At 41.6% G+C, this 14,864-nt stretch overlaps 1 protein-coding gene across 18 annotated transcripts in view; it reads left to right on the top strand.

Annotated features, from left to right (window-relative positions):
* Window positions 1–14,864, top strand: part of ZMIZ1 (zinc finger MIZ-type containing 1) — a 439,750-nt gene that overhangs the window by 368,860 nt on the left and 56,026 nt on the right. For all 18 annotated transcript variants that reach the window (XM_072628053.1, XM_072628048.1, XM_072628046.1 and 15 more), the window contains one exon: window positions 6,065–6,209. In XM_072628053.1, coding sequence (XP_072484154.1) covers window positions 6,065–6,209 — 145 coding nt within the window. The remainder of the gene's footprint in view (window positions 1–6,064; window positions 6,210–14,864) is intronic.

Genomic DNA, 14,864 nt, shown 5'->3' with positions numbered 1-14,864 from the left:
ATGTAATATAGAATGTGTATTATACAGTATGTTTTACCTCATATGTTTTTCTCTCTTTCATTACTGGCTGAATTGGGGACCTGTGTTTGCCACTGTTACTGGGTGTGTGTGTGTGTGTGTGTGTGTGTGTGTGTGTGTGTGTGTGTGTGTGTATGTTTTTCTATTTAAGGAAAATAATTCACTTTCACTATAAAAGGTCCTCTATCAAGTGTTAGGGAAAAATGGGGGTGATTTAGGATTGAGGCAGGCTGAGATGCTTACCTGGCATTTCAGGAAAGGGTCTGGACTATGTCTGCGACACACTCACCATGACTTCGGGAGTGGGGCAGTGAAGAGTGAGGGTGTGGCACCCAAGCCCCTCTGCAAAAGGCCATGCAGCCCGATCAAGAGAAGGAGGAGGGGGAGGCAGCTGCCCGCCTTGCCGGCCTGCTCTCCGGGGCCGAGGGTGGGGAAAGCCAGCACCATCTGTGGCTCTCCTTTGTGCTTGCTTCTTTATCCCTTCCTTCATTATGCTCTGATCCTGTGTTTCCCGTGCTCCGAGTTTCAATGAGTCGAGATACATCCAGTGCCGCCAGCTTTCAAAAAAGAAAAAGAAAAAAGGCGGTAACTAAGCATACCAAGGATGAATAGTGTAATCTGGAAATTCATTTCTAGTTTGTTTTATTTTATTGAATGGCTGCAGGATGCGGTGTGCTTCCCTATCCAGCTGCTACAGATGTGTGCTCTGCTTATATTTATATAAGAAGTGCAAACGGGTCCAGGAAGCAACCTGCGGTCTTCCAGACAGATAATCACCCAAGTGTCAAGTGGTTGCTCTCTCTCTTTCTCTCTCTCTCTCTGTAAATGACATTTTTAGGAAAAGAGGTGGGTGTTGCCTGTTTGCCTGTAACAAGAATACCATACATATCTGCATCTTAGATGTGTTTCATTCTGTGTCCTAGGAACGAAGGCCTCAAAGTTTCCATGTCGCCATTTTCCACGCTCACAAGTCCGCCATGTTGCCTCATTGCCTCCCGATCACCACTCTAGTGACAGCCTTTGATTTTACCTGCCTGATAATGCCTTTTCTATCTTGTAGGGCCTAACCACAAAATTTCCTGGATACTTATCTGCCCACTGACATTTAAGTTCCTTGGCTCATTGGCATGATCTTGCTTTCTTTGGGCAAGTACCACATGAGTTGGGCACACACACACACACAGACACACACAGACACACACAGACACACACACACACACACACACACACACACACACTCTGTCAAGCTAGCTCCCCAAAGGGTTCTTTAAAAAATTTTGTGTCTTAGACCCTGTAGCGTTCTACTAAATTCTATTTAAATTTAAAATGTCAGATTTCAGTTTGAGATTAGTGAAAATTTTGAAATTAGTGGAAACAATGGTAGAATTTTTTTTCCCATCCAAGTTCATGGACTCCCCAAATCTGTCTCTGAATCCTTTCTTTGGAGCCTGGACAGTGAAGCCCTGCCTGAAATTCAGAGGCAGATGGGTTTAAGTGGTGCCCACCCAGACTGTCTGAAGATGGTGGCATTTTCAGGGAAGTCTTTTCCTGACTTTCTGCATTGATCTCTGGGAGCCTCACCCGACTTCAGTGGCTAGCTGCTATGCCACACCTTGGGTGATTACCCTCAACTAGGGAGAAGCAGAGAGCTGTCCTGCCATCCCTAATATGTTAAGACATTAGCCTTTTGAATGACCTGCTGCCCAGGAAGGGGCAGTGGAAGGAATATTGGATTTGGGGTTAGAAGGCCAAGTCTCAAGTGTTGGATTTGCTACTTATGAGCTCTGTGACCTTAGAGAAGTGACTTCTCTCCATGCCTTTGTTTCTTCATCTGTAAAATAATAGCAATTATAATAATAATGACGGATATGTATATATCTACATAATCTGTCTTTATCTGTATCTACATACATATCTATGTCTAGATAGATAGATAGGCTGCTTTAAGGATTGCAAAACACTTTACAAATATTATCTCATTGTATTATAATAACAACTCTAAGAAGTAGGCACTATTATTAGTCCTATTTTATAGATGATAAAGTTACAAAAAAGAGCTAGGAAAAGGTTAAGTGATTTGCCCAGGGTCTCAAAGTAAGTGCCTAAAGCTGGATTTGAACTCAGGTGTTTCTTTCTGGACTAGAGAGAATCTAAGACCCCTTGCACCTTGGTGGACAGTCTATGATCCAGTGCTCTCCTCAGGTCTTGAGCACATTTGAACAAGAGAGGTTAACGATACTCTTCCGGGGGTCATGACTACATACACCCTAGTCTGGTGTGACTGGCCATGCCCCGAAATGGAGGCTGGTAGCTGGAGTCTCAGGGTAGACTGTTACAGAGGATCCTCTGTATCTTAGAGTTGACACAGTGACCTCTTCCTAGGACACAGACCATTTGAAAATAGTCTCATTAAACCCTGACATACTAAATTCACCTGGATTCTCTACAGTGATTCTGATTAACAGCTTCCACCAGACTTACTGTGTGTGAATTCCTTCTACTGCTTAATTCATCATCTTACCACTCATATAACCCTGTGCTGGGCACTGGGAATACAAAGATTTTTTTTCTAAACAAGGAAATCCCTAATCTCACAGAGCTGACATTGTAAGGGGGGGAGGGGCACTACTGAGTGTCTTTCTTATTAGAAGAAGAGATGGAAAGAATTAGCTAGTGATGCTTTTTCATTTTAAGATTTTTACCTTTCTTCACCCAAAATTTCTGGTCTCATCTCATGTGTTTAAAAATTTATTGATATCTTTTGCTTTTACATCATCAACATTTCCCAATGGGAAACATTAGCTAGAAATGCTTTTTTTTTATTCTCACAATTTGATCTTTTTTCACCCAACATTTCTGGCTTGACCACATCTTTATTAAAAAAAATTGTTGTTATCTTCTGGTTTTTACATCACTAACATTTCCCAGTGATTCATAGGAAAGTCACTTAACCTCCCTTTGGACTCAGTTTCCTTCCTGTGTAAAATCAGGAGGTTGGACCAGATGACTTCTGACAATCCTTTGCAGCTCTGGATCTATGTTCCTGAGACCATTATCCCTCCCTCTCCCAAAAAGCCATCCCTTATAACAAAGTGGAGAGAGAGAGAGAGACAGAGGAATGGGAGGGAGGGGAAGGAAACAGTTCAGCAAAATTAACCAAGCTATATAAAATGACATATTTAGTGGTCTACTCCCATGGTCCCCCACTTCTACAAATAAGTTGAGGGGGAGAGCTTTTCTTAGTTCTTTTGGGTGTGGGGGGGATGTTAAGCTTGGGCCTGACCACATTCTAAAATTTCCTCCTAAACTAAGACTTTCTAATTACCCTCTCTAGAAATATCTCAGCAATTATGCCACTTTGAATGAGCTGAGCTACACAAGGAGAAAACCATGCTCTCCACCCGCCAGGCTCCAGTGTTATATGTATTGGTGTCCAGGTAGCCAGGCTGATGAGCTAATAATAATAGTGGCTGACATTTACATGGTGCTCTCTTGTTCTTTGTGCTACAGGAGCTGACAGGTTACCATGCTAAATATTACATCCCAGAATGCCCAGAGTGGCCACAGCCTCTTCTGACAGCCTTCAAGTTAGAATATGTTGTTTCAATGGATCTCTGATCTTCTCTGTGTGCATTTTCCCCCTTCCGGTACAAATCTAGGCTTTTTCATGCTATGTGCCTCTAATGTGGACATTTCTGTAAAGTACATAGAGCATCTGGCCCAGGGATTCTTAGCCTTGGGAGTCCAGGAACTTTTTAAATAATATTTTGATAACTGAATTTCAATATTATTGATTTTCTTTGTAATCCTATATTATTTTATGTATTTAAAAAGCATTATTCTGAAAAGGGACCTAGAGACTTCACTAGATTGCAAAGTGGAAGAGGAGAATCTATGAAACACAAAGGTTAAGAACCCCCAGCTTAGATATTGCCTGGAGCTTAAGTGACTTGCCTAGGGTCATTCAAGGAGGACATGTCAGAGTTTAGAACCCCTGATGGCCAATGCATTGAAGGCCATCCTCTGGTTCTTTTCGTATTTCATGGATGCTAGATCACCTCTATAAGACTGCCTATCTCTTGTTCTTCACTATCACCATGTGACTAGTCCACCTAGCTTCTTGGGCATAAACATCTTTGTCTTTTGCACCATCACTGGTAGTGTGCTGCTCCCAGCTTAGTTCCATCATGTGTGTTGTATGCCTTTCCATTGTCCTTGGATTTGCTTGTAATTTGGGTTCTTCTAAGGTCCTAGTATGTAATACTTCCTGTTTGTAGAGCATCCCTGGGAGAAATGAGACTTGGTGACATTTCTCCACCATGATTTTGCAGCTCACTGCCCAGTATAAGAATGGCATGATTCATTTCACTTTCTGTTCTTTCTCACTCTTGTGGATAACCGCCACTGTGCTTTAGCATCTTAGGCTTATAGAATATTAGAGATGGGAGGCCCCAGGGGTTTTCACCACTTTAGATAATCATGTGATCACAAAGAGACTTTATAAAACAGTAAGTTTGGGGATGTTCTTTGAGGACAACAGCTGCCTTTACTTCCTCTCAGCTCCTAGGTAGTTCTGTGCCCTGTTCCTCATTAGGTCTGTGACGTGTGGCAAACCGTAACCTTGCTGGGCCAGCCTCCTAGTCACTCAGATTTGCACCCGTGGTATTATCCTCACTTTGCTTCCCCTCACATATCTAATTGGTTGCCTTTTGTAAAAATGCAAAATAATATTGTTACCATCTCCATTTTACATTTGGAGAATCAGGCATAGAGTGTATGGATATTCCCATTACCAATGAAAATCACAATCCCTCCACTCTTTATTGGACAGTTTCCATAAGCTGCTCAGACCAAAAAATAAGTCATTATTTGGCATCCTTTCCTTTGGTGACAACCCTCTTCACAATAGCTAGACTGGTCATTGAGTAACTGGCATATAGTCTATCCATCTAGCAGGTCCGTATTCAACAGCATTACTGCTTAGTAACATCTGCCAGAGCTTGATGTCTGCTGGCGTAAACCTAGTCACCTTCACATCATGATAAACCACTCATGCTAGAGTGTAAGTGGAATAGTAATAATATCTGGAAAAAGTTTTTCCCAAACACTTTGTTATCCTCTTGATCCACCTGTGTGATTTCTCTTTGATAGATGTGGAAATTTAGTTCCAAAAGAGGTGGGTTGACTTGACTAAGGTCACACAGTTCAAGGCTACAATCCTGGTCTCAAAACTCCTCTTCCTCATGGGAAAGAGCCGTGTCCCAAAACTTCCATCTCTGCCAGTTCCTTACCTTTACCTCTTAAAAGCTTCAATTTCCTTCCAAGCCCAGCCCAGACACTACCTTTTAGATGAAGCCTTTGGAACCCCTATTCCGTAGCAGCTAGTGCTTTCTTTTAGAATATTACCTGGTTTTTTGTATACTCATCTACGTGCATGTTGTCTCTCTGATAGACAGAAGTCCTCTGAGGACAAGGTCTGTTTAATTTTTGGCTTTGTGTTCCCTGTCACTGTCATTGATACATAGTAGGTGTTAAGTAAATGCTTACTTGCCAGATTAGGTGATCTCTGAAACTCCACCAGCTCTCACAGTCCATGAACCTGGTCCAGGGCCCTTTCCACTACACTGCTTACTACCTGGGGAGGGAGCATGGGATACAAACTCACAGGAAATGAGTAAAGTGCCTTCTCCCATACCTAAGACACTCTGCTCCTCATCACCTCTTGGCTTCCTTTGAGTCTCACCCAAGCCTTTCCCAGTCTTCCTTAATACTAGTACTTTCCCTCAGAGATTACCTGCATCCCCAGTTTATGCCGCATATAGATTGTTTGTACATAATTGCTTGCATATTGCTTCCCCATTAGACTGAGCTGCTTGAGAGCTGAAAAAACTGGGTTTTTGTTTGGTTGGTTGGTTGGTTTTTTGCCTTTCTTTGTCTCTTTAGCCCTTAGCACTTAGGCATAACATGTGCTGGGTGCTTAATGGATGCTATTTGACTGACCACCTCCAGGACAGTATATTAACCTGTTGTTGGTATTTTCTTCTAGCTCTGCTGTCATCCTGGTGTGAAGAGTTGGGCCGGCTGCTTCTCCTCCGTCACCAGAAAAGCCGGCAGAGTGACCCTCCCGGGAAACTCCCCATGCAGCCTCCCCTTAACTCCATGAGCTCCATGAAACCCACGCTGTCACACAGGTGAGTCATTGTGGGGCAGCTAAGGGTTTGGGGTGGGGTCTTGCTGACTTAGGATCATCTTCAAAGATTCTTGACAGTAGGAAGACAGACGTCAGGGTCTGACACTCCTAGCAGCTATCTACGTAGGGTTCAAAGATGTCCTTGCCAAGAGTTTCCCAAAGGGAAGTGCAAGACATGTTTCTCCCATCAGACCAAAGGCTTTCTGAGGAGATGGTGTACATGTGTCCCATCAGACCTGGAGCTCCCCAAGGCCCAGGGACCATGTCTCCCCAATCATATCTCATTAAAATGAGACTGGATTTCTTCTTCCTAATTATAGGGTAATCCTGACCTTGGAATACTCTGCCCTAGCCAAAGAACTCACCTTCTTTCTCCTTCATATCTCTATCCCTCCTTCAAATCTCTACAGGGAAACTCCAAAGCTAGGACCTTAGGCAGACTAGAAAAACTAAGGGATAAAGGGAGGCTTTGGAGAGGTCAGCAAGACCATTCCTTTACCTCTGGTTGGGTTTTTATTTAGTTTACCTGCTTGCTAGAAAGTTAGCTGGCACAGAGGTGAAAGCACAGCCAGAGGATGGAGCCATTGGGCAGCCAGCTCAAAGGAAGCAGCCAAGCAAGCACTTGACTGTTTTGCCTCCTTGATGTCCAGGCTGCTGAGCTCTCCATTAGGGCTGACTGCTTTTCCCAATTAATTATCCCAGAGGTTTCTGCTTAGAATCCACTGTACTCATGTCTGAACTTTCAAATGGCCAACTCTTGAATAAGCAGTCCCTTTATGTTACGGAGTCTCTCTCCTCCTTTGAGTTGTTGACAAAGATGAGCTTCCAGAGCAATGCAGTCCATTCTCAGTTATCCGTGCTAATGGATGGGAGCAACAGCATGAGTAAGCTAAAACAGCAGATCCTCCAAAAGGAATTCCTGATGAGCTTTGGAACACATTATGGGAGGAGGAATGTATGTGTCGGGACACAGAAATCCAGGACTGGAAAGGAACCCTGAGAATATCTGATACAATCCCTTCAATTCACAGTTAGGAAAGGAAGGCGAAGGATCATCAGACTTGTGTAAATCAAATCATAGACATGTCAGATCTCCAGAGTTAGATGAGATTGTGATGTTCCCACCTCCCACCTACTTTATGAAATCTTGTCTGTGACATCTGGGTTTGTCCCAGGGCATACAGTCCATCTGAGCATTCCCAGGGACAGAAAACATTTAAGTCACAGGACAGACCCTTCCATATTATATAACTGTATCAAAAAATTCTTTCCTGACCTCCCCTTCCCCCTCTCCCTCAAGCCTAGAAGCAGCTGGACTCCTCAGTGGATAGAGCTTGGAGCCTGGAGTCAGGAATACCTGAGTTCAAATGTAGTCTTAGACATATACTAGCTCTGTGACCCTGGGCAAGTCACTTGACCTCTGTTTGCCTCAATTTCCTCACTTGTAAAATAGGGACCATACAAAAGACTCATGATAGAAAGTGCTATCTAAATCCAGAGAAAGAACTATGGAGTCTGAATGCATATCAAAGCACACTGTTTTCACCTTTTTTGGTTGTTTTTTTGTTTTGTTTTTTATTTATTTTTTCTCGTGGTTTCTCCCTTTTGTTCTGATTCTTCTTCCACAGTGACTAATGTGAAAAATTTTAATATAATTGTACATATATAGCCTATATCAGATTGCATGCCATCTTGGGGGAAAAGGAGGGAGGGGGGGAAATTTAGACTCAAAATCTTATAAAAGTGAATGTCAAAAACTAAAAATTAATTAATTAATTTGGGGAAAAAAAATTCTAAAATGGGGATCATAATAGCTCCTACTTCCCAGGGTTTCCGTGAAGATCGAAATGAGATGATATTCATAAAGTACTTAGCACAGTGCCTGCACATGGTAGATATTTATTTCCTTCTTTGTTAAAGGGTGTATACATATCAGCTACAGTGTTTAATATTATCATTATGAGACCCCTTATAACTCTAGAGTTATGACCCTAGGATCACCCTCCAAAGCAGCACAGGGTCAGGGACAGAGCCTGGATCAGTCACTTCACTGATGGAGGAAATCCCAGATGAAGAAATTCCCTCCACCCATATGGGTTGGCACCTTATCTGCAACTTAGAGAGTTTCCTAGGGCACCAAGTGGGTAAGAGACATATGCCAGCCTATGGCAGAGGTGGTACTCCAACCCTATTCTTTCAGGCTCCAAGGCTGGCTTTCTATCTGCTCCTCTACCACCAAACAAGGACAGGTCTTTGGATATTTGAGACTGTCATTCCATCTTTCCTGACTTAGTGTTCTTTTCTGAAGACTCCACATCCCCCGTTCTTTAAACCATCCTTGGTGAGACATGGTTTTCCAGCTCCTTTGTCACTGTCCTTCTTAAAATGGGATGCCCACTCATATTTGAACAGGAGACAACTAGTGACACAGTGCATAGAGTTACAGGCCTGGAGTCAAAAACACTCATCTCCCTGATTTAGAATCTAGCCTCAGACGCTTACTAGCTTATGAGGCTGGACAGGTCACTTAATCCTGTTTGCCTCAGTTTCCTCATCTATAAAATGAGCTGGAAAAGGAAATGACAAACCACACCAAGAAAACCCGAAATGGGGTCACAGAAAGTTGGGCACCACTAGAAGATGAGTTAACAGTATTTGAATACAATACTTCAGATATGCTCTGACCAGAATACATTATAGGAGTAGGAACTGGTGCTTTCTGTGGCCAGGACACTACCCTTTTTTTATTGAAACATAAAATTGTGTTCATTTTTGGCACAGCCTCATCACACTCATAGTACTGGTCACTGAACCTATGGCCAACTAAAACTTCCATTTTTGTCCATGTGAACTCCAAGTTCAAATGAAATTCTAACCACTTTTCCCCTTTATCCTATACTAGAGGAATTACTTTGTTTTTTAACTAAATGTGGGACTTGACATTTATTCCTTCTAAATTTCATATTCATTTTGACCTAAAATAATAACCAATGGAGATCAATCTGACTCTTTGTTCCATCAACCAATGTATTCATTTTCTATCATTTGTGATTTTGATAGACATGTTTTCTACCTTTGCTCAATGTTATTGATAAATAATTTAAATAGAACAGAGCTTTGCGGCACTCCAAAACAGACCTCCCTCTAGTTTGGCATCCATCTATGAATCAAATTCTATCCTTCAGTCCACATTTCTTTATCTATATTTCCAAGATAACGAGGATCACATATTTAGAATTGAAAGGGACCTTTGAGGTCATCTAGTCCACCCTCCTTCATTTGACATAGAATGCAACTGAAGCCTAGATCGTAGTTAAGTGACTTGCACAAGGTCATGCAATCAGGAAGTGGCAGAAGCCAGCACTTGAACCCATACCCTGTGCCTCCACCTACATGTCTCTTCCTACTGGACTATTATACCAACCTCCCAAAAGACTTGGTCAAGTATCTTGCTAAATGTAATTCTGCTGCCATTATTACCTACTGTGGTGACCCTACAATAAATAAGAGAATAAAAAAAAATAAGAGAATCTCACTTTATGTAGGTTTGAAGTCTTCCCTTATGACCCTATGAGATAGGGAAGGAAAGTATTATTGTGCCTATTTGACCAAGAGAAAATTAGGGCTTATAAAATTTAAGTAACTTACCCACATGGGCAGTCAGCTAATAAGCAGCAGATCCCACCAGAGAACCTAGGTATTTTAACCTGTTTTTCTACCGTGAGACGCTTCCTCCCATGCAGAAAAGGTGATCCTTCTGTAAAGTAAATGAGTACCATCAATTTATTTGTTTTGAACATTTAGAATTTTAAGTGAGAATATTCTTAGACACCAAGTATCATTTTATGAATATGGTTTTGGGCAACAGACTTCCTTTCCACTTATGTTTTATTCAAATGAATGTTAAAATTAAACTATATTAATCCTACTCATCCCCAACAACAAACATTTGCTGTTGCCTCTGTACCCATAGAGGAGAATTTAAAAATAGTCGCTACCCTCAAGGGTCCTACAATCTAGCTGGAAAGTCAGGACTTCGACATAAAAATAAACTAAAGAGACAAAACACAACAAGCTAGTATATTCTGAGCACCAGATGAAGGGTATAGATTATCAATGGACTGGTAGAACTGGAATGGAGAAGGAGAAAAGACAAGAGAAGCTGAAGCCTTTGGAGAAAGACGTAACAGTAGAGTTGGAACTTAAGCTGAGTGCTGAAGGTTGTGTCAGATTTAGATGATCCAAAAAAGGGGGTAGTGGGAGTGGGGACGATGGGAACAGAGGATTTCCAGGTGAAGAGAATGAGCTCTGGCTGACTTCTTACAGTGTATTGGGCCAAGTCGAAATCAGATGAAGATTAAAACCCTGTCTTGTATTACTAGGCACCTCGTAAATATCTGGTGATTTGATTTGAAATATTTAAATGTCCCAAAGGGGACAATTCACTCACAATTGAGAGTAAACTGTATTGTAAGTATCTGGGAGGCACAAACTGCCAATCATTTCTTTCCCCCAGAAGCATCTTGAATTAGGTTCAATCCTATTTTTTTTTTTAATAAGGAAAACTGTCTTCTCTTCTCCCACTTCTCACCTTTTTTTTTTTTTTAAACACAAAAATCTTAGTTCCTCTTATAGTACAAAGAACCCTGGATTTGGAGAGAGGTAGTGGGGAGGGAATAAGTATTTCTTAAATGCCTACTATGTGCCTAGTGCATGCGAAGGGCTTTAAAAAATAGTATCTCCTTTGCATGTAAAATCTTGGCTTACTTAACTCTGTACCTCCTGTGTGACTTTGGGAAATTATTTCACTTTTTGCGTTCTCTGATTCCTCATTTGTAAAACAAGGGGATTCAAACCACCCAAGAAACATTTATTAAGCTATAGGCAAAACAGTGTTGAACGAGACAGTCCCTAAGGGGTCCTCTCACTCTTATTCTATGATCCTCTTTCGGTTGTTTCCTAGAGCATCTCCCTTCCCCCTTTAAGCTGTTGGGGATGGCTTGGTGATTCTGGCCAGGAGGTCAGTGGCCTTAGGTCTTGAAGTCTGACTTAAATCAGTGAAATATCTCCAGTTTTATTGTGTGTTCTACCCTTTGGTGGGACAGTTCGGTGACATAGTGGATAAGTGCTGGGCCTGAAGTACAAAAAGACTCTTCTTGAGTTTAAATCCGGCCTCAGACACTTACTAGCTATGTGACCCTGGGCAAGTCACTTCACCCTATCTGCCTCAGTTTCCTCATCTGTAAAATGAGCTGGAGAAGGAAATGACAAACCACTCCAGGACCTTTGCCAAAGAAAACCTCAAATAGGGTCACAGAGAGTTGAACACAAGTAAGCAACAACAGCCCTTTGCTAGGCTTTTAGGCAGGCCCTTAGACAAGAGAAGTGAGAGGTTCTTCCTGGTTTAAGGGAGGTTAGGGCCCAAGACACAGAGATTTTACTACTCCCAAGAGTCACCTGGGTTCTTTCTCTACTGCCTCCACCACCCTGTTAGCCTTCTGTGATCACTTATGTCCCTATCCTTAAACTTATCTGTTGGGATCTAGATCATTCACAGAGTGTTAGAACCTGAAGGAACTTTAGAAATGATCCAGCGTGACATCCCTTACACTTCCCCCCATTTTACATGTGAAGAAACTGAACCCATAAGGCAGACTGCTTTGTACCACTTTCTTCTGTTCAATCAGCCTCCCACTGTGTACTTGGCCCAAAAGGATTTTACAAATGGAAGAACTCTTAATAAGTGTTTGTTGACTGACTGATTGAGATAAAACTAGTCAAATCCTTTGATTTTTGCAGTTGAAGAAACTGATCACATAAGTAGCAAGTGACAAGCCAGGACACAAACTTAGGTCTGACTTCAGAATGAGGGATCTTGTCAGTACATCAGGGGCTCTGAACCCTCATAGTGCTGATCTTTGTTGGACCTGAGAGGAAGGAAACAAGCATTTTTTAAAACCGTGTACCAAGTGTTTTGCTATTGTCTCATTGGATTCTCATGGAAACCCTGGAAGGTAGGTGCTGTTTTTATCCCCATTTGACAGGTAAGGAAACAGAGGCAGACAGAGGTAAAGTGTCTTGTTCAAAGTCACATAGCCCATAAGTTTCTGAGGCCAGATTTGATCTCAGGTCTTCCTGACTCCAGACTCAGCGCTCTGTGCATGAACTGTGGCACCTCCAGCAGTTGTCTGGTGAAACCTTTACATGTCTTCTCAAAATAATGGTTTTAAATGCATAAAATATGTGGAATTTCAAAGGAAACCATTTCTATTTAAAGCAAGATGTAGCTTCTTTCCCATCCACGTTCGTTCACAGATCCCCTGGAATTGGTCTGTGGATTCCAGGTCAGCTACCCAACACAGGTGCATCATATAACCTCATCATGGTAGTTATCATGGGTGGGCAAGGGGTGGGAGAGCCAGGAATACAGAAGAGGAAAGAAGACCTAGGCCCTTCCCTCAAAAACTTTACGTTCTCCTATCCTTTGTCTTTGTTCTTACTCCCTGGATTTTTCCCACTGATCTCTCCCCATTAAAATGAAGTCATTTCTGATTTTCTCAGGCAGAAGTAATCACACTCCACCCCCACCGACACACCAAAAGGAAAACCCTCTTATATAAGTTTGTTTGAACTGCACATCTAAGAGAGGCTGTGTGCTATGGTTTAAGACTTGGAGTCAAGAAAGATCTGAGTTCAGATCCTAACTGCGATACTAGCTGTCTCTGAGCATCACTTCATCCTTAAAATCGAGATATTGATACCTAGGGTATCAATACCTACCTGTCTCATTGGGTTGTTTCAGAAATCAAATGAGATTATACACACACGTGTGTATTATGTATGTTTAAATGTTAACATGTGTTTATGCATATATTATATATATACACTTTACATCTAATATGTCTTTATATAGAGAGTATATATAGACTTTATATTTTTATATCTATATGTAAAGCGTGTGTATGTGTGTCTGTAAACCTTAAGGTTCTACTTGAATGTCTGCTACTTTATATACAGCCTACAGTGATAGTACAGTAATAGAGTACACACACGCACACACATACACACACAGAAACCAAAAGCCCCTTAGGGATTATTCACACTGATCTGCATACCCTACCACATAATTTCTAATACTGAACTAGGTGTATGTAAGCATTAGATAAATATTTGCTGTATGAATTGTATGTTGATTACAAAACAGCTAAAGAAAAATATAAGATTCTCTAGTGGAAGGACTAAATTCTTAGAGTATACAGCAGCAGGAGCTACCGCTGCGCACCTTTAAAAATTCCCAAGAAGGAAATAATCCCTGTGGGCTGAGTGAACACTTAATAAATCTTAAGGGGTCGAGCCTTGAAATCTAGGTAAAACTTGCATGACTTCATGTGTACGATGGGTATCCTATCTCTTGCCTTCTCAGTGGATGGGGGAGGGGCTGGAAGAAGAGAGAGATTTTGGAACTGAAAATAAAAATTGTTTAAAAAGAAACGTAGGCGAAATGGAGCCTTTTCTATTGCCTCATTTCACGAATCTACCTTGTGTTGATCACCCAAATGAGCATCCAGAGTAACAGAGCCAGTCCACTCATAGTTATCCTTGCTAATTGATGGGAGCAATCTTATGGGTCATCGGCAACAGCAGATCATCCAAAAATAATCTCAAAAATAAGCAAAAGGGAGGAGAAGGACACCGTAAGCTGGAAACTTCATGCTGTCTCAGAAATAGCAAAGGGAAAAAAAAGACTTGAGGGGGTGAGCATCAACAGAGCAGAAACAGAATAATAAGGAGACCCCACAAAAATGGAGTAGAGGGAAATGCTAGTTGAGTGACTATTTGGATGAATTGGGAAGGAAATAGTGAAGAAGCTTCCTTGCCAGGCTAAGAAAGATTGGAATTGGTCCATTAGGCTGTTGGGGGTGGGGGAAAGTGACTGAAGGTTCTTTCCAGGGAAAGATGTAGGGAAAGTGTTGTTTAAAAAAGAATCGTATGGGGGACAGCCAGGAGTCCACTTGCCAGTCTGATTCTGGCAACCGTCACAGCCCCGTGAAGTTCCCCATTTGGATTATGAAGCCTGAAAATGGAGTGGGAGGAAAAAAATGGCCTACATATGTCTGTCAAACCAGATACCACAAAAAAAATACCAAATGCAACATGGATAGAAGAATAGCATTAAAGAGGAAAAGTATCCCAGGAGATAGGACCCAGAAAAAGAACCAGCACTAAGTCAGCAACAGGTCAACAAGAATTTATTACTTGTTTACTCTGGGCCAGGCACTGAGAATTAAAAAGAAGACAAAAATGGCTCCTACCCTCAAGGAGCTCACAATTCCCACAGCCTTAAATGTCTATATGCAAATGTTCAACTTATGAATGAATTAAAGATCCTAAATACAAGGAGGCAAATTCAACCTTGAATTTATGACTGAGACTTAGTAGTACGGGATTTTACTGGACTGTGGATAATAAAAGGTTATATATACTATATTCAAAAGGACCAGAATAAAGGGGCTATGAAAAAATATTACATATTAAGAAAGTACAGTTATCCCTTCCAGATTGAGGGCATTAGGGGCATGGGTGTCTCCCCAATCTGGAAAATCCATGTAAAAATTTTGGCCCTCCCTTTGTACCAGAGAAGAAGTGTGAATTATTA

Source organism: Notamacropus eugenii, chromosome 1 (genome assembly GCF_028372415.1).
Source record: "Notamacropus eugenii isolate mMacEug1 chromosome 1, mMacEug1.pri_v2, whole genome shotgun sequence".
Taxonomy (NCBI): Eukaryota; Metazoa; Chordata; class Mammalia; order Diprotodontia; family Macropodidae; genus Notamacropus; species Notamacropus eugenii.
This window is presented reverse-complemented; position numbering and strand designations above follow the sequence as displayed.